The sequence below is a fragment of the Drosophila sulfurigaster genome, chromosome 3 (assembly GCF_023558435.1).
Source record: "Drosophila sulfurigaster albostrigata strain 15112-1811.04 chromosome 3, ASM2355843v2, whole genome shotgun sequence".
Classification (NCBI taxonomy): domain Eukaryota; kingdom Metazoa; phylum Arthropoda; class Insecta; order Diptera; family Drosophilidae; genus Drosophila; species Drosophila sulfurigaster.
This window is the reverse complement of record NC_084883.1, coordinates 48,760,346-48,777,465: the sequence shown is the minus strand read 5'-3', so window position 1 is coordinate 48,777,465 and position 17,120 is coordinate 48,760,346. Positions and strand designations below refer to the sequence as shown.

At 44.9% G+C, this 17,120-nt stretch overlaps 6 protein-coding genes and 1 non-coding gene across 7 annotated transcripts; 5 read left to right on the top strand and 2 right to left on the bottom strand.

The window, feature by feature from the left end:
• The first annotated feature begins 1,035 nt into the window (after positions 1–1,035).
• On the top strand, positions 1,036–6,924 carry LOC133843099 (uncharacterized). The gene is given in 6 exon segments (XM_062276490.1): positions 1,036–1,179; positions 2,124–3,874; positions 3,876–3,887; positions 4,328–5,275; positions 5,380–5,678; positions 5,741–6,924. Coding segments are annotated over 5 exon segments (3,597 nt in total). The 5' UTR covers positions 1,036–1,179; positions 2,124–2,140; the 3' UTR covers positions 6,345–6,924.
• A 225-nt stretch (positions 6,925–7,149) lies between these two features.
• On the top strand, positions 7,150–9,163 carry LOC133843098 (dendritic arbor reduction protein 1). Its single transcript, XM_062276489.1, has 2 exons — positions 7,150–7,883; positions 7,948–9,163. Exons 1-2 carry the CDS (start codon positions 7,838–7,840, stop codon positions 8,940–8,942), a joined length of 1,041 nt encoding a protein of 346 aa, XP_062132473.1. The 5' UTR covers positions 7,150–7,837; the 3' UTR covers positions 8,943–9,163.
• Positions 9,164–9,999: 836 nt separating this feature from the next.
• LOC133841707 (small ribosomal subunit protein mS34) lies at positions 10,000–10,790 on the top strand. The gene is made up of 2 exons (XM_062274388.1): positions 10,000–10,292; positions 10,355–10,790. The coding sequence occupies exons 1-2, from the start codon at positions 10,110–10,112 to the stop codon at positions 10,736–10,738; spliced, it is 567 nt and encodes a 188-aa protein (XP_062130372.1). The 5' UTR covers positions 10,000–10,109; the 3' UTR covers positions 10,739–10,790.
• LOC133841706 (coiled-coil domain-containing protein 186) lies at positions 10,751–13,904 on the bottom strand. Its single transcript, XM_062274387.1, has 7 exons — positions 12,972–13,904; positions 12,790–12,909; positions 12,670–12,733; positions 12,466–12,620; positions 12,263–12,405; positions 12,020–12,200; positions 10,751–11,843 (listed from the first exon to the last, which is right to left on the bottom strand). The coding sequence occupies exons 1-7, from the start codon at positions 13,740–13,742 to the stop codon at positions 10,884–10,886; spliced, it is 2,394 nt and encodes a 797-aa protein (XP_062130371.1). The 5' UTR covers positions 13,743–13,904; the 3' UTR covers positions 10,751–10,883.
• On the top strand, positions 11,914–11,986 carry Trnam-cau (transfer RNA methionine (anticodon CAU)). Its single transcript has one exon. It is a non-coding gene; the product is annotated as a tRNA-Met (tRNA).
• Positions 13,905–14,319: 415 nt separating the features above from the next.
• On the top strand, positions 14,320–15,559 carry LOC133842918 (probable tRNA N6-adenosine threonylcarbamoyltransferase). Its single transcript, XM_062276223.1, has 3 exons — positions 14,320–14,492; positions 14,553–15,244; positions 15,299–15,559. Exons 1-3 carry the CDS (start codon positions 14,378–14,380, stop codon positions 15,539–15,541), a joined length of 1,050 nt encoding a protein of 349 aa, XP_062132207.1. The 5' UTR covers positions 14,320–14,377; the 3' UTR covers positions 15,542–15,559.
• Positions 15,560–15,657: 98 nt separating this feature from the next.
• On the bottom strand, positions 15,658–16,797 carry LOC133842919 (fat body protein 2). The gene is made up of 4 exons (XM_062276224.1): positions 16,566–16,797; positions 16,276–16,503; positions 16,046–16,219; positions 15,658–15,984 (listed from the first exon to the last, which is right to left on the bottom strand). Exons 1-4 carry the CDS (start codon positions 16,656–16,658, stop codon positions 15,694–15,696), a joined length of 786 nt encoding a protein of 261 aa, XP_062132208.1. The 5' UTR covers positions 16,659–16,797; the 3' UTR covers positions 15,658–15,693.
• Positions 16,798–17,120: the final 323 nt, after the last annotated feature.

Below are 17,120 nucleotides of genomic sequence, written 5' to 3'. Positions count from 1 at the left end.
CTGGAAGGTCAGTCACACACTCTCAGCTTGTGAATAACAATCCCAACATCACTGACCACACACAATAAACGATAAACGACTAAGCGAATCATCATCATCATCATCGGCTTTGGCACGCGTATAGCATGTTTTTTGGGTCTACAAAGCCGGGAAGCTTGAGAGTCTCTAATTTTTATGAACTTCGGGTAATTCCAACCAAAAGATACAGCTTTGATTCACAATACTCATGAACTGTAATTGACTGAAATGAATGACCGACTGAGGCTCGATTTGAGGCTTGTTGTACTGACATTGGGGTAAACACGGGCAAACATGAGCAACAGTCGCAACCGAGTCGCCGAAATGTGGCTTCAAAGTGTGCCAGATCCGGTTTGTGGCGATGCCCTTTATTAGCCATTTGTGGGGCCCGTCGATTAGTCAGCAGCGCCCCAGTTGCCCCTCTTTGGGTCATTTTAGTGGTGTTGACCCAATTAATAATTGCAAATTTCATAATCTGTTGTTGTTCGAGAGTAGAGCATTACACAAAAGCCCTGGACGCCTTTTGCGGGAACTGAAGATGATGTGAAAAACTTTTATTTTGGACATTTTAATTCGACCCACATGAAAGCTGCAAACGCTAATTTGGTCGTAAGCGTTTTCAACATTTTTATGAGACATATTTTGTTTACACTCTTTTTATTTTTGGAATGGGGTGAGATTGCAAAAACATCGCTCTGATCATTAAGAAAAGGTTTCCGCTTAGACCCCATCTTAGCCTTCGTGTATACGCAGAATGCAACTCAAATTAACGAAAAGGAAAAAAACCCAGAAATACCCAAAAAACTATTTGACGTCATAGCCAGAAAATGGGCCCCTTCGGCGAGACCGAAAACTTGTTGCCAAACTGCTGTTGGGCTGCGCTCTCTGTTTTGTTTTGAGTTAACAATTCGCAAAAGAGCAACAGCAATACTAACCGCAGCAGCAACAGCAGCGGCAGCTTTGGCGTTGGCGTCGCGCATGCGCAACTTGCGTATAAAACGTGCAGCGCAGTTGAAAGCGAAATCAGTGAACGAGTCGACAACAAACGAATCAGACATATTCAATTGAGACTGAAAGTGACAGTGGTGCAGTGAAAGGATAAAGCAAGCACTTACATAAGGATTACAACAATACTGTGGAATATTTTATTTAACACAAAAGGTAAGTTATAGTGTGCCGAGTGTGTGAATCAAAGTGAATCTAAACTCGAATCTCAGACAATTTTCAAGTGTAAAGTGCATCAAATTAAACATCGCTGATTGATTTGCAATCGATATCGTTTAACCCTTGATTTGAGTCAATGACCCAAGCAAGCCCTGTGCCGAAAACTTTCACTCCAGAGAAAAACCCCACACACAAATTGCCAATACATTTTCCCAGCTCCAACTCCAGCGATTTGCAATGCAACGTTGCACACGACTTCCGTTTGGGGGCGCAGCCTCTGACAGCCAAAAACAAGGCAATAAGGCGCTACAAATTTCGCTTTATATAACATTCAAATAAAACGTTCGCTTCAAAGATCGACAACAGTCTCAACCCACGCTCCAGAAAGAAAAGCACAATAAAAAACAAAACGTACATGACATAACACACAGGCAAAAGGCAATAAAACGAGTTGGGAAAAAGGGGGAATCGAGCAAGTAGTAAAAGTTACGAAAATACTTAAAGCGTAAAGTTTGCCTTGACAGCCGGCAGTGTCTGAGAGATCAAGTTGAGTGATCAGTTCGCTTGCAAAATCTCAACAAAGCGAGCTCAGGTAAAATTACCTCATATGGGGGAGCTGCTGCTGTAGTAAAACGATCACGGTCTGCGACCTCGAACGAAAGTAAAAGTCTTTTTCATGTTGAAAGACGCACGGACGAAGATGACGATAATGGAGGCAACCAAGCTGTGAGTCAGCGTGAAGATTGCAAGACGTTGGCCCGAACCGGTTTCGATTGCCACAGAGAATGCCCGTGAAAGACTCGCACCGGGGGGAAAGAGAGAGGGGAGAGATGTGTAAATTGGCACAATGACCAGCCAGTTTACACAGCCGTATTGGGGTAATGGTGTCAAAACAGATTATGTAATTCTCGAATCTTCCCTTGCCATCTTCTTATCCACAGCCAAAACAAGCAACACAATGAGATTGAGAATTGGTTGGTTATTAGTCTTGGCAGCCACTGCCGCAGTTGCTGCCGCCGATTCCGACTCCAATTGGGGTAACGAATGGGCGCCCATGGATGCGGATTCGATGCTGAGCCGTCGCTCAGTAGATACTAAACCAGCTGAAGAGGTCCAGGGACGCAACTATGCCGTGCATGAGAGCACTCAGAGCAATGCCACTGAGATTGATACCGTCATTGACCAGCTGATTAACTCCAGACGCGAGGGACGCAATCTGGGTGAATACGATGCCGTCTACGCTGATGGTAACATTGATCAGGCGCTGCAACAGGGCAACGATCTGCAGGCACGCAACTTGATTCGCGATAAGCTCTGTGGTCTGGGATTGATGAGCTGTGATGTGGAGGAGAAACGCCCCTTCTACTCGACCATCTACGCTCAGGGACCTCCTCCCCCATCGGCCTTTGGCGGTGGCCCCTATGGTCCAGCCAAACCAATGCCACCCCCAAGCTATTTCAACGGTCGTCCACCCATGAGCCCACCACCCAACTCCCTGAACTCTTTCGGTCCACCACGCAAGGTTGGCTATGAAGGCTCCTACAAGCCAATGAACAGTCTGTACAGACCTGGCGGTCAGTTTGGCGGTGCTTACATGGAACACCCTCCACCATCGGCCATTGATGGTTCCGACGGTATTACCTATACCAAGCCTCCACCCGGTGCTCTGATCTACGACAGCAAACCCCCTGGCCCAATTTACACTGGCGGTTCCAACGGTCCCATCTTCAACGGTCCTCCCAACGGCGTGCCTCCCTACAACTTTGAGAATTCCGATAAGCTAGGTTCCAGCTCTTCGCTCAACGGTTTCTACAGCCAGCAATCTTCATCGTCCTCATCAGCTTCCACCGCTTCCAGCACTAAGGTCGTTGTTGGCGCTCCTCTCGATGCCGGTCTGCAGCAGCATGTCCATCATCACTACCATCATGTTGATGGCGGCGATGCTCCCAATGTGCCCAGCGTAACCGTTCCCATTGGCGGCGGTCAAACCATCAACACTGACTTCAGCGCTTTGGCTCAATCTTCGGCCACTTATACACCACAGGCTCAAGCCTCATCTAACTCTGGCTCTAGCTTTACTCAGTCGAATGCATTCAATGCTGGTTTCAACGGTGCTTCCCAAGGCGGTCTGCTCTCTCAGGGTTACAATCCCTCCCAGAAGCCCAACAGTGAGATTTACAAGCCAAATGGCGGACTTGGAAACTACGGCGGCAGCTCTAGCTTTTCGCAATCGAACGGTTTCGGTCAGAATGGATTCAGCGGATCACCCAGCGGCAGCTATCACAGCCAGAACCCTGACTACTACAAGAAGGAACTGCAAAGCGGCTCAAGCGGCAGCTACAATGGTCTCTCCACTGGCTACGGATCTCAGAGCTCCCAGGGTGGTCTTTACCAAGGCGCCGGTGGCTATGACACTTCCCGTCAACAGATCGTCGACTGCCAGTGCGTGCCCATCTCACAGTGCCCCGCTGCCGATCGCATTGGACGCAAAGAGGATCTGATTCTGGCCATCGACCCCAGAAATCTGGGCAAGGACATCGAAGCCCTGGGTGATGATGCTGCCAAGACCAATGCCACCACCAATGCTGCCACCGAAACCAAGGAAGAAGAGAAGAAGGATGATGACAAGAAGCGTACTCGCCGCCAGGCCGATGCTGAGAACAAGGAAGAAGACACCGGTGATCTTTCATTGGGATGCTCAAGGGGTAAGTTAAGACTAATAACGCAGCTAAGACTAGAAACCTTAGAACAACCCGAATGCTCGACTAATGCAATTCACACATAGTAAATGCTCCTTAGTTCAATGATTAATCTAGTTCCACACTCCACAAAAAAACACACGCATACAAAACACACCTACACAACCCAACTCAAAACTCAATACCTCACCACATTGATCAACGCTCCACGCTCAACTTAAACTCAGCCAAGGTCCACTAAAAACTGCGCCCCGTTTCCCCCTGCTCTTCGTGCGCGGGTTGGTTGCCACCGAGAGAGAGAGAGAGATTTATAGAGATCGTCACTAATCCTACCGCAACTAAAACCAACCTAACCACGCACGGGGTCAAAAGGTCGCACGTCCAAACCAACGTTCAAGCAGCTCATTGGAGCCACCTGGCTAACTTCGTGTCCTTTCCATCTGCAGCGTCAGTCGCCACTCGGACAATCCCCGTTGGCACTGCCCGCCCTCCAAGCCATTGAGCTGATACAGCGCAAGGTTCTGCCCACATATGGCGTCAGCTTCGGTTTGCCCTACCCCTCGGCTGGGCGTCCTGGCGGCTATCCATCCAATGTCCTGGGCGATTATTATCCAGCACAGAATCCATACTTTGGTTCCTTAGGGCCAAATGGCCTCAATCTTGGCCTGGTTAATGTCAATCCACTTGTCTCGCTGCAAGTGAGCAAAACGGATTATGGCGAAAAAGTGGTCAAGCCACTGGTCAATCTTCATGTGACGCCCAATGAGAATATCATCCAGAAAGTGGGCGATTTTTTCAAGAAGAAGCCCACCGAAGTGCACAGCACGCATTATCACCATCACGATCACTTCAGCGGCTTTGAACATGAGCACTCTCCTCACTACCATCACGATCATCATTATAGCGAGCCACAAGTCTACGAAAGCTTTGGACCAAAGCCCATTAATCACTACGATGTGGAAATGGTGCACAGTACACCCATCTTTGAGTACCACAGTGGTCCCTCATTCCAACCGGCAATTCAACAACATTATCACCACTCTGATCATCATGTTGATCATCATCACTTTGAGCACCACTCTGAGCATCATTCAGAGGGCTTCGATCCCTCTTATAACTCCATATATCCCGGTTCGGCTCCCGGTGATATTGCACCCAGTGGCTTTGGTAGCTACGGAGATTACTCACAACATTATGAGCGTAGTGTCAATGTCAGTGAACCCGCTTGGTCAGCTCCAAGTCGTCGTGGCAAGCAACTGAGCTTGGGGCAGTTGCATAATATTCCTACACCGGCTCCCGGTGCGGCAGAGGGCAGTGATTATGTCAGCTTTCCAAATGATCGTAGACGTCGCAGCGTGGATAATGAGAATGAGTTTGAGTTGAAAGCGGAGCAGGTAATCGTTTGGAAACCAATCAAATCAAACAGGGCTTAGTCTTACATACTCGTATAAGATAAACTTACGCTAATTTTACGTTATTTTCCTGATTGTCTTTGCAGCGCGCTTACTATGGCAACCGTCCTGTAGAGAAGACCTGCCGCATCAACGAAGTTTGTTGCCGTCGCCCTCTGCGCCCTCAGGCTCCACCCCAACAGCTCGGACGTTGCGGTACAAGGAACGCTGCCGGTATTACTGGTCGCATCAAGAACCCCGTCTATGTTGATGGTGACAGTGAGTTCGGTGAATACCCATGGCACGTGGCTATTCTGAAGAAGGATCCCAAGGAATCGATCTATGCCTGCGGTGGCACCCTCATCGATGCCCAGCACATCATCTCCGCTGCTCATTGCATCAAATCGTAAGTCAATTCTTGTTCAGTGCTAGAAAACTTTGTTACTCATCTATCAATTTCAATTCTAGTCAAAATGGCTTCGATCTGCGTGTGCGTTTGGGCGAATGGGATGTCAACCATGATGTGGAATTCTTCCCCTACATTGAACGCGATGTTGTCTCCGTGCACATTCATCCCGAGTATTATGCCGGTACCCTGGACAACGATTTGGCCATCCTGAAGCTGGACCATCCCGTTGACTTCACCAAGAACCCACACATCAGCCCCGCCTGTCTGCCCGATCAGTACTCTGATTTCACCAACGCTCGCTGCTGGACCACCGGCTGGGGCAAGGACGCTTTCGGGGAACACGGCAAATACCAGAACATCCTGAAGGAGGTTGATGTGCCAATTCTATCTCACCACCAGTGCGAAGCCCAGCTGCGCAACACTCGTCTCGGCTACAGCTACAAACTCAATCCCGGCTTCATCTGTGCCGGTGGCGAGGAGGGCAAGGATGCCTGCAAGGGTGATGGCGGTGGTCCTCTGGTCTGCGAACGCAACGGCGTCTGGAACGTCGTGGGTGTTGTGTCCTGGGGTATTGGCTGTGGTCAAGTGAATGTGCCCGGCGTTTACGTCAAGGTTTCGGCCTACTTGCCCTGGATTCAGCAAATCACTCAGAGCTACAAATGATTAATCGAAGTCAGCACAGAGGCAAGCACAGTCACTGCCTACCACGCAGTGGGTGCAGCCATCGACCCCAATGACGATGACGATGCCTCTGATGAATTTGTTTTTCACTTTTGAGCAGCCATTTCCTTATGTAACTGTCCCGTCACTATGTCTATTTTTAATGTTTTTTATTATGTGTATATTTATTCGATCATGTTTGTTTAGCCCACTCGAAACACCATCACCGCTGTTGTTACCATCACGTACTCGTTACCTCTTTAGGCCTTCTTTCTTATTACCTTGTTACCATGTTATTACGTTTATTGTTATAACCCACGCAGACTCTTTTGTCACAAAACTCAACAAAGTCACTCATTAGATAAGAGACTCACGACAGTCGAGTAGCAGCGAGTAAGGCCCGGAAAGTGCCTTGGCAATCACTCTCTCTCTAACTTGGGTATTGCAGTCCATTCATGTTCCGAAAACAGAAACCGAATCGTAATGTGTAAAATAGTTGTGTTTATATTAATTAATTTATTATTTATACTTGTAATAAATTAAAAACTATTTAAATAAATTAATTTATAAAAAAAAAAAAAAACATTTTAACTTTTCCATTTATTTAATATTCAGTTTTATTTCAAAGTTATTAATGGTTTAGACTTAAAATTTCAATAATTGATGCCAACAATGGTTTAAAATTCAATTGCCCCGTTTAATTATTGAATTTGAATTGTGAGGTTCGTAATTATAATTATTATTATTAACTTTAAATTACAAAAATATAATTTCTACATCGACTTGATGAAGTTTCCACCTTTTAAAGCGCATTTCATAGTTCTATAAATTGATCCTACTCTTGAAAGTATGCTATAGACAAATCTTACGATGTCTATTCTTAGCAACACGTAATTGAATTTCTCATCTCTTAAATAATGATTTTTATAACTTCACTAATAACTTCCACTGCTTTCCGCTCTCATAATTTAATTGAAGCATTTCTGATTGCATTTGGTTATTCAATACATTAATTTGATTTCACACTAAAAAGTCGACATAAAAACCCTATTGCCAGTTGATTACCATTACAAGCGCTTTAGTATCAATTACGAATGGGCGCTACCCGAAACTATAAATGCAAATTAAATTTTAAACATCAAGCCACAACTTGGCAGCTTTGCACCACCCATAACCACTAAAAACAAAAGCTAACGGCCGTGCCAACAAAACATTAATGGAGCCCCCAGAAATCAAGTACTTCCTCGAGAGATCGAGTGCATGTGTGTGTATGTATGTATGATGATATTCAAAATCGCCAAAATACGTATTATAATATTATAATCACATGTTGAACACCCGTTAAACTCAAAAAGCCACAGCAAAACTTTCCGCACTACTAAAATTTATGCACCGCTGACGTTGATCCATCTGGACACCGACACTTTGGGGGCAAGTATAAAACACATGGCGCCAATGAGAAAGACGTTTAATGCAGTTTTAGCAGCACAAGGGAGATGTACACAAAGGAATTCAGATGCCTGCTCTGTCAGTTGCTCCTAGGTGAGTTCACCGAAATGAAGCAGCAAGGGAAGAAGGATTAATATAATACCATCGACATCGACAGCGCTGCTCTTCGCCGATGCCATGGGAAGGCTGAACAAGCGTAATGGATTTTATTACAGGCAACAGCAGCAGCAACAGCATCAGCAGCAGCATCCACAACAGCATACGCAAGCGCCTCCACTGCAGTTACATCAACATGGCAACTTCTTTGATCCCTCGTATCCAGCTTATGAGGAACCGGAGCAGCAACATCAATCTCACAGCAGCAGCAGCGGAGACCGCAACAGCAATTCGAAAGCTCAGCACAATCAACACAGCAGCCCCAGTGGAGAAGGAGGCAAGACTGGATATAGCATAGGCAGCGGATTACGTTCCATTGCACAAGGATCTGCAGATCAGGCTTACAGCGCAGTGGCCAATCAACATGCTGCTGCCAAGCAGGCTGCCTTCATAGCCAAGAACACACTCGCCCAAGCTGCATCACAGGCAGCAGCAACGGCTCAAGCAGCGTTGGCTGGCAAGCAAGTGATTCTACAGGAATTGGAGCAACAGGCAGCCGAAGCACAACGTGCTCTCTCTCGCGAATTGGAGCAACTGAAGGCAGCCAAGCTGTCTGCGAAGCTTGCACAGCAAACCGCCCAGGCAGCACATCATCATATCTCAGTATTAACTGCAGCTGTCAACAATGCCAAATCTGTTGCCGAGCAGGCGGAACAAACCTCCAGTGAGGTGTCGAACCAACTGGCATCCCAGGCCACAATGGTTGGTCAGGCGAAAAATCGCGTAGAGCAGGTGGAAGAGCAGCTGCAGCAGGCGAGAGTTGACTTTGCGGCGACCAAGGAGTCGGCCATTAAGGCAGCATCCTCTGCAGCTGCTGCTCAAGTGAATGCCTCAAAGGCCGCAGCACATGCTACAATTGGTCTGCATGAGAGTGCAAATCAGCAGGATCATCATAATCATGAGGAGGAACTGGAATCATACGATGAGCCCATAGACACAAGTGGTTCGGGTCACTCTGAGAACGATGCCCTCGAGGAGCATCCCCACAATGGCTAGTCCATAAATATTTATGTAAATTTTAGGGATTTTAATGCCAAAAACACAACTCTATTGCATAAGTAAATTATGTATGCACAATAAGAGAGTCTTAAATGTAAAAAGTGTAACGAAAATAAATTAAACTTACCATTAAGTTCCAAAGGTGAAACTGAATTAAAACGGTTATATTCCAATTACGATTTCAGCAAACTCAAAAACATGCAACACACAAATATTAAATCATATTATGAGAAGCACTTTAGATAATTATTATATGAATATTATATAAATTATGCACTGTGTAGGATTATCACAAAACAAAAAGAATACAAAATGGCGCACATCACTTTTGTACTTTATTAAAGCCAATTTCTGACGATATGATATCGATAGCTTGACGAGAGAAATCGACAGGATTTTGCTTTTATGGACATTTTCAATTGCACCTGTGTTCCGATTTTATATGAAGATTAAACGATTTCTTATAATAACGCGTAAATAATGCAGGCAGAACCACGATTTGCTTTCACTATTAGACAATTTCATATTTAGATAAACGGCGTGCTTCATAACACGGTCCATCAGGTGCAACTGTCCAGCGGAGCACTGACAGGATCGCTCCGGAAATCATATTATCACCCACGCATGCCACCTTAAACATATTATGTTTTAGGTGCTCACTATTACTTTTCACATAATTACAATTATTTAAAATGGCCATAATAGGCAGGATTAACACAAAACAAAAAATTAAAAAAAAAAAACACGAACGCCAGCTAGTTTTCGCAGTTACAGACTGTCAACGGATATTTTGGCGCGTATATCGATATCAAAGCAATCGAATTAACCAATTGCGTTGTCTTACTGGGCTCTTTTCGTTATAGCGTAAGCACTTTCTATTTTGTATTAACTACACTATTCATTGTAATAAATTATAAAAAAAAAAACAAAACATAAATAAGCATATGTCAATAATATAACTACTTTTTCAAACATAAAATTGAAAGTAATGCCGCGTTGCCAACCACATTCAAACTCAAGATGTGGCAGCTCTACACGAACACAGCTGTTAGAGTGCATTGTGAATGACATTTTAAAAGAAGCAGCAGTGCGCCGCAAAATCTTCATAACATTTTGTTTAATTATCTGTTTATGAATAAAAACAAGTGCAATTGAAAGTAAAAAATGAGTCAGAAAGTCATCAAATACATTGGCCGCACCACAGACTTCCGCGGCAACACACTGTGGGAGCTGGTGGGCAACTTGCCCGACTGGGGAGTCGGTCGCATGCTCATACGTAACATGTTTCAGCGCTACCCGGAGCCCTGCTACATGCGGATACTAAAAGTGTCTGCGGTGGACGAAAAGGTGATATTAATACCATTCATGTGAATGAAAATATATAACAGACATATATATCGTTTCCTTAGCCTAATGAAGAGCGCAAGGTGCGTGTCACAGTAGAGAAAACTTGGCGCGGCGTCACACAACCAAAACCCGTGGAAATCTATAGCACCAGCTACAAAGCCGACTACGAGCTGGTACCTAAAGAGGAGGAGCACAAGTTCTTGAACAATAAGAAACAAGTCGCAGAAGTAATATTGCCCACAAAGATTGAGTTTCCTCCACTTCTCCGTGAATACATCAGAGACGAAACCGGCGAATCAAATCCTCAAATGAAAGTGCACTTCAAGAAAACGTTCAACAAGCAGGCACGTCTCGCCCAACCAAATGAGCAGCCAACTCTGCAAGTGTCCATGGACTTAGGCAAACCAAAGCCAGTGAGCGCCAAGCTGTACGAGGGAGTGTTATAAGAAAGCAAAGCATTTGCAAATTGTTGGAATATTAAATTTTGTATGTAATGTACATGGAATTTTCTTTAGTTAACTATATTTACAAGTTGAGACAGTGGTAGACTTATGGAATGGAATACTTTGTTGTGTGTGGTGCTTTCTCTCGTCATTTGTTCTGCTCATAGTTGCGCAATTTACGCGTCAAATTATCTACCTCCAAACCCAACACATCCAGGTTCTCTTTGAGCGTAATGTTTTTCAGCAGCGTGTCCTCCAACACCGTCTGCAGCTTCTTGTTAATCTCCAGCGAAAGATCTAGCGACATGCCGCCTTTGCTTTCGGCGCCTTTAACTCCGCCATAGATGGCTGCCATGACACCGTTGCCATACTTGACCAGCTCGCTCTTGTTCTGATCACTCTTCGTGGTAGTCAAAGCGCCTGCCATCTGATCACGCAGCATATAATGTTGCACCACCTTCGATTTCTTCTGCACCTCGGCAACGAGAGCAGCTGTATGATTTTCAAGAAACTCGATACGTTCCGTTTGACGTGCTGTCGCCTGCTGCAGGCGGAGTATGCGCTCCACTAATACTTTCTTTGAGAGCACTGCTTGCAGCTCGGGAGGCGCTTGATTTTGTGGCTGTTGTGTTGTGGTCACGCTGCTGGCCACTGTTTCAGATTCGGATGATTCGCTGGCACGTCGACTGCTGCCATGGCTGCTTGTGCGACTGTGCGTGCGTTGAACTTGTTGTGGTTGCTGTTGTTGTTGTGGTGGCGTCTCTTGATTGTAGCCATTTAGCGCCTGTTGGCAATTGCTACAATACGGCATAATGGGTTTTGTTTCCACCACGCCTCTTTTGTACTTTTGCAGCTCTCGTTGCAGCTCCTTGACCAACGTCGCCTGTTTGTGCTGTGTTGCCTCAAAGTCACCCTGCACATTGTCCAACTTGGCCTTGGTCAGTTCGTAGAGTTTTGTCTTCTCCGACAGATGTTTGGCCAGCAATAGACGTTCTTCATTCTTTTCCGCGGACTCGACACTCAGTTGATTCTCCAATTCACCGTACTTGATGTCATAGCCGTGTTTCTCCTGTTTCATCAATTTGTTTTCAGCCTCGAGGCCTTGTGCCTAAAATAGAAATAGAGATCAGAACATCACCTGAATAATTTATCCACAACGAGCTGGGGACATTCACGTGGCCTCGGTGGCGCAGTAGGCAGCGCGTAAGTCTCATAATCTTAAGGTCGTGAGTTCGAGCCTCACCCGGGGCATGTAACTTTTTAAAATTTTTTTTTAATAATTACCTTTGCTTCAGCTAAGCTAATATTGTTTTGCAGCTGCACAATCACTTCGCTCATCTCTTTGTTAATGCTGAGCAGCTCTTGTTTCTTCTGCTGCAGCTGCTCTAAGTCAGCTTCCGTTTCCAGTGCATTTGCTTCGAGTTTCTCTCTTAGTTTTTGCTCCTCGGCGAGTTTTTCTTCATTACTGTGTGAGTAAATAAAGATTAAATGAATATCAGACTGTTTGCATTAGGAATTACTGCATACATTGTGTTTTGTGTGCGCAAGAGCTGTAGTTCGGCAACTTGTCCATGCAGTTTGGCTGTCTTCAGTAGCTCATCACTGTACGCTGCCTCCACAGAGCTGTGCTGCTCTTGCAGCTCCTTAAACTCGTCCGACAATTGACCATGCTATAGGAAGAAGTGTACAATTAATATAGTTGAAACTATAATGAAATAAATCACACTTGCCGACGCATTAATGTCCTGCAGCTGTTGCTGCAGCTCCTTGAAAGCCTCAGCTTGCTTTTGCTGCTCTTTGGTGAGTTTATCGAGGGCTTCAGTCTTGCGCATAATCTCGTGCTTTAAGAGTATTGTATTTGCCTCGAATTCCATCTTGAGCTTCTCTGCAATCGATTCGTTAATAATTGGTTTAATAGATTGCCATACTCTTACCATTGGCTTTCTCCTCCAGTTTATTAGGCGCATTGCGCTCCTCTTCCAGCTTGCGTTCTAGAGACTATAATGAAACAATTATTATTTGAAATATAATTTTGTTAATCGTGGTTTACTGACCGCCTTTGCTTCTACTTCAATGTTGAGCTTGTTCGAGTGATACTTCAGCTTGGACTCCAAGTGACCCATTTCAGTCTTGAGCTTCTCGCATTCCCGCTGATATTTGCGCACTTCGTTGCACTGCAATGCAAAAATGATTAAAGTTTATAAAGTGTCTTAGTAACAGATAACCGTTTACCCACCTTTTCGTCTATGATGTAGGTAATACGTGACTTCTCTTCGTTGACCGCATGAAAACGTATGGATACATTTTTAACCTCTCTCTTGGCATCAGCCAGCTGCTTCTCCACCAACTCCTTCTCCTTTTTGGCATCGATGAGCAGCTTCTCCTTCATGGCGAATTTAATCACTGTCGCCTCCTTCTCCTTGTTAGCCACATCCATCTCATGGCGGAACGCCAGCTTCTCCTTGTCCAGTATTGCGTTCTCGCGTTGTAGCAGCGTCATCATGTTATCCTTCTGTGCGTTTGCTGTGCGTAGCTGTTCCAATTGCCGCTCATAGCTGCGACGCTGCTCTTCTAGCTGGGCCAAACAATGCACATGGGACAGAATATCATTTGGAGCAGGCAACACTGTATCCTTGTGTTCTTCAACCTCAGCCTGCGCCTTTAATTGAGCGAAACTCATAATGGTCTCAGCTTCGTCGCCAATTTCTTTCGTCTTTTGTTCGACGTCGCCCACAATAGCAATCTCATTAGTAACTTGTTTATTTTCTACTTGTTTATCTTGCAGTTCCGTGTCGTTCGTTGTTGGTATTGGTGTCAGTTCTTCGTTTTTTGCTTGTCTCTCACATTCCAGCTGCTGTTGCTCCACTGAAATCGAAGCTGTCTCCACGTCGCATTTGTTTATTTCGATTTTGGCCGCCAGCTCTATTATTTCGCTGACCTTTTCAGAATTTATGACAGAGGATGAGTCCTCTTTGTTGACTTCACTCGGCGTTGTAGCCGACTCCATGTTTTCAAGTGTTGCTTTTCTTAGAACGAATATAAATATGGCAATAAAACAACTGATTTGATTTCACTACATTCTTCTCTCTTATTAAAAAACCAGCATTCACATATGTGCGTTGACAAACACTGGCGCCACTGCCATTCGCAGTACTGAAGCTTCAATAGTGCCGGCGTTTTAGTTTTATTCCGCCAAATCTAGCTTTGTTTTTAGTAAGCAAGTAGGAAAATGCAAGAAATCTATATTTGTGAATGCAATTTACTTTCCTATAAATATATAACTAGTTAGAAACATAATAGTAATTAATTAAAATTTATGTTTATCTACAATTTGTCTTAGCACAATAAGTGCAATCATTAATGCCAAACTGAAGGACTCCAGTAGCAACAGCCTTGTACCTTTTTATTGTGTGTTTCAACAAATAAATAATTAGAAACAATCATAAACGGCAAAAACCGAAGTGAGAATTTAAAAATAAATATTTGTGTTTGTTGTTATAAATGTTTTGTCTTTCCAACCGTTAAACTCACTTTATGCTATTCACACAAGATGGCCACACTGAAATTAATATGTTTTGTTTATCGATAACACATGCCGGCGACCAGCTGATTGGTTTTAATTGGAATTTCGTGCATTAAAACATGGTTTGCGCGTTGGGAATCGAAGGAAGTGCAAATAAAATCGGAATTGGCATTATAAATGATGGCAAAGTCTTGGCAAATGTACGACGCACCTATATAACGCCGCCGGGTGAAGGTAATACTTATACTGCCAGTGTGTACAATTCAATATTAAGCTTTGTTTAACGTGCAACAGGTTTTCTGCCCAAGGAGACGGCAAAACATCATCGCGAAGCAATCTTGGCACTGGTGCAGGCGAGTCTCAAAGAGGCCGCACTGCAGCCCAGTGACTTGGATGTCATATGCTACACAAAAGGACCCGGCATGGCGCCTCCTTTGCTCGTCGGAGCAATAGTTGCACGCACTTTGTCGCTGCTGTGGCAGAAGCCACTGCTTGGTGTTAATCACTGCATTGGTCATATTGAAATGGGACGCTTGATAACCGGTGCCCAGAATCCCATAGTGCTGTATGTGAGTGGTGGCAACACTCAAGTGATTGCCTATTCCAATAAACGTTATCGCATCTTTGGCGAAACAATCGACATTGCTGTGGGAAATTGTTTGGATCGATTTGCCCGCATTATTAAGTTATCGAATGATCCCAGTCCCGGCTATAACATTGAACAATTGGCTAAGCAGGGCAAACAGTATATAAAACTACCCTACGTGGTAAAGGGCATGGATGTCAGCTTCTCCGGCCTGTTGTCACACATTGAGGAACTCGCCGAACCCAACAAAAGGCGTAATAAACGTAAGAAGCCAACGGATGAGGCGGAAAAAGAGCCGGAGTACAGCAAGGAGGATCTCTGCTACTCGCTGCAGGAGACCATCTTTGCCATGCTGGTGGAGATCACAGAACGTGCCATGGCACATTGTGAATCTAATGAGGTGAATTTAATCACAGCAAATGTGAAGAATGAATTCTAATTTTCGTTTCCTTAGGTGCTCATTGTGGGAGGCGTTGGTTGCAACGAACGATTACAGGAGATGATGCGCATCATGTGCGAGGAGCGTGATGGCAAACTCTTCGCCACTGACGAACGCTATTGCATTGACAATGGCTTGATGATTGCCCATGCTGGGGCGGAGATGTTCAAAGCGGGCACCGAGATGCCTTTCGAAGATGCATTTGTGACACAAAGATATCGCACAGATGAAGTGCTTGTTAATTGGCGAGATGATTAAACCATTTGGTATGCTTTACATTATGCTTGCTTTTTTTTCTTTATTAAAGATCTACCCTCGACAATTGATTGATAGCTACATAGTTGTTAACAGTGTGTGTGTGCGCTGCTTGTATCCTGCCCATAATTTTTGTTAGTTAGTTGAGTGTTGGTTCAGAGTGCCGGCTCCTTGCCCGTCCAATGTGGCTTCATATCGATGGGCACAATGCGTTTTCCCTCGATGACATAAACCGCACCGTTCTTCTCCTTCTCCAGCACATTCATAATGCAACGGGCAACATCGGTGGCGCTTTGTTTGTTAAGGCGATCCAGAATCTTGTATGTCTCGTCGCTCGTCTCCGGGAAGATGATTTTCTCCGTGAAGTTGGTAAACATGTCCGTCATGGTGGCGCCGGGACAAACAGTGGCAAACTTGATGCCCGAACGCTGATAGAACTTTTCATTCTGAGTCAAGAAAAAGATTTATTAAGGGGAGTTCAAGTAAAAGTTTTGTTATGTGACTTACGCCCAGACAACGTGTAAAGTTGATGATGCCAGCCTTGGTGGCGCCATAAACGGGAATAATGAACATGGGATCCAAACCCACAACGGAGCTCATGTTGACCACCAAACCACCATTGCCACCGTTCTCCTTGCTCATATACTGCAAGGCACTCAAGCTGGAGTTGATAATTCCACCCTAAAAGAGGAGTAAATTTAACTATGGTTGCTTTTAGTATTATTTAATTTGCTTACCAAATTCACAAGCAAAGTGCGCTGCACATCGCGATCGTTGAAGATGCCCGCCACATTCACCACAATGTCAATGTTGCCAAAGGTCTTCTTAATCTCCTCGTAGGTGGCCTCCACACCCTTTTTATTAGCCACATCCATTTTGATGATCATTACACTCTGCGTGGGATGCGCACCACGCAGCTTGACAAACTCCTCCAGATTATCCTGCAGATCTATGATGGCAATTTTCTAAAATGATGATGGAGATTAGATTAGATTATAAATGGAGATTTTAATAGCAATCTACTTACTCCAATGCCTGCGGCCAATAGCTGCCTGGCCACCTGGAGACCAATGCCACCAGCTCCTCCAGTGACCACTGCGCTCTTGCCACGGAAATTCATTGTTTTGCTGCTGGTTGCTTCTTGTGAATCTTCTACAAAGATGACGCCTGTTTCGGTGCGTTGCTCGAGTATCTGACGGATGCAACGATAGAGCTCCACAATTGTCTCCACTGCACTGCTACCTTGAGGTCTCTGGCGGGCCTCTTTTATAGCCCAGCCGGCAGACTATAGTTTTATAATCACAAATATACGTAGTTATGCGATATGTGGACTTAAATCTGATCTGTGATTAGCATCCATTGACTGGCTGCCGAATGCAATCGATAGGCCAACAAACTGCAAAACTGCAGAGCGGGGATTATTATGCAAATACCTGGCAGCTATCAATTTCGATTTGTCGAGTAGCGGCTGCCATTGGGTTAGTCTAGCGTTTGATCTGCTTCACACTGCTCTGGTTTTAGCGAGGTTGGTTTCTGCTGCTCTCGATCAATCGGCTCATCTCGCCAGACTGCCGTCGGATGT

Bases quoted from the DNA above. Each gene is read 5' to 3' on its own strand.
- LOC133843098 (XM_062276489.1), top strand. From the start codon at position 7,838: ATGTACACAAAGGAATTCAGATGCCTGCTCTGTCAGTTGCTCCTAG. The intron at 7,884-7,947 runs GTGAGTTCACCG...CGACATCGACAG, and splicing joins GCTCTGTCAGTTGCTCCTAG to CGCTGCTCTTCGCCGATGCC.
- LOC133841707 (XM_062274388.1), top strand. From the start codon at position 10,110: ATGAGTCAGAAAGTCATCAAATACATTGGCCGCACCACAGACTTCCGC. The intron at 10,293-10,354 runs GTGATATTAATA...TCGTTTCCTTAG, and splicing joins TGTCTGCGGTGGACGAAAAG to CCTAATGAAGAGCGCAAGGT.
- LOC133841706 (XM_062274387.1), bottom strand. From the start codon at position 13,742: ATGGAGTCGGCTACAACGCCGAGTGAAGTCAACAAAGAGGACTCATCC. The intron at 12,910-12,971 runs GTGGGTAAACGG...TTTGCATTGCAG, and splicing joins CCTACATCATAGACGAAAAG to TGCAACGAAGTGCGCAAATA. The intron at 12,621-12,669 runs GTAAGAGTATGG...AATCGATTGCAG, and splicing joins ACTGGAGGAGAAAGCCAATG to AGAAGCTCAAGATGGAATTC.
- LOC133842918 (XM_062276223.1), top strand. From the start codon at position 14,378: ATGGTTTGCGCGTTGGGAATCGAAGGAAGTGCAAATAAAATCGGAATT. The intron at 14,493-14,552 runs GTAATACTTATA...AACGTGCAACAG, and splicing joins TATAACGCCGCCGGGTGAAG to GTTTTCTGCCCAAGGAGACG. The intron at 15,245-15,298 runs GTGAATTTAATC...TCGTTTCCTTAG, and splicing joins CACATTGTGAATCTAATGAG to GTGCTCATTGTGGGAGGCGT.
- LOC133842919 (XM_062276224.1), bottom strand. From the start codon at position 16,658: ATGAATTTCCGTGGCAAGAGCGCAGTGGTCACTGGAGGAGCTGGTGGC. The intron at 16,220-16,275 runs GTAAGCAAATTA...CTCCTCTTTTAG, and splicing joins GCACTTTGCTTGTGAATTTG to GGTGGAATTATCAACTCCAG. The intron at 15,985-16,045 runs GTAAGTCACATA...TTCTTGACTCAG, and splicing joins ACTTTACACGTTGTCTGGGC to AATGAAAAGTTCTATCAGCG.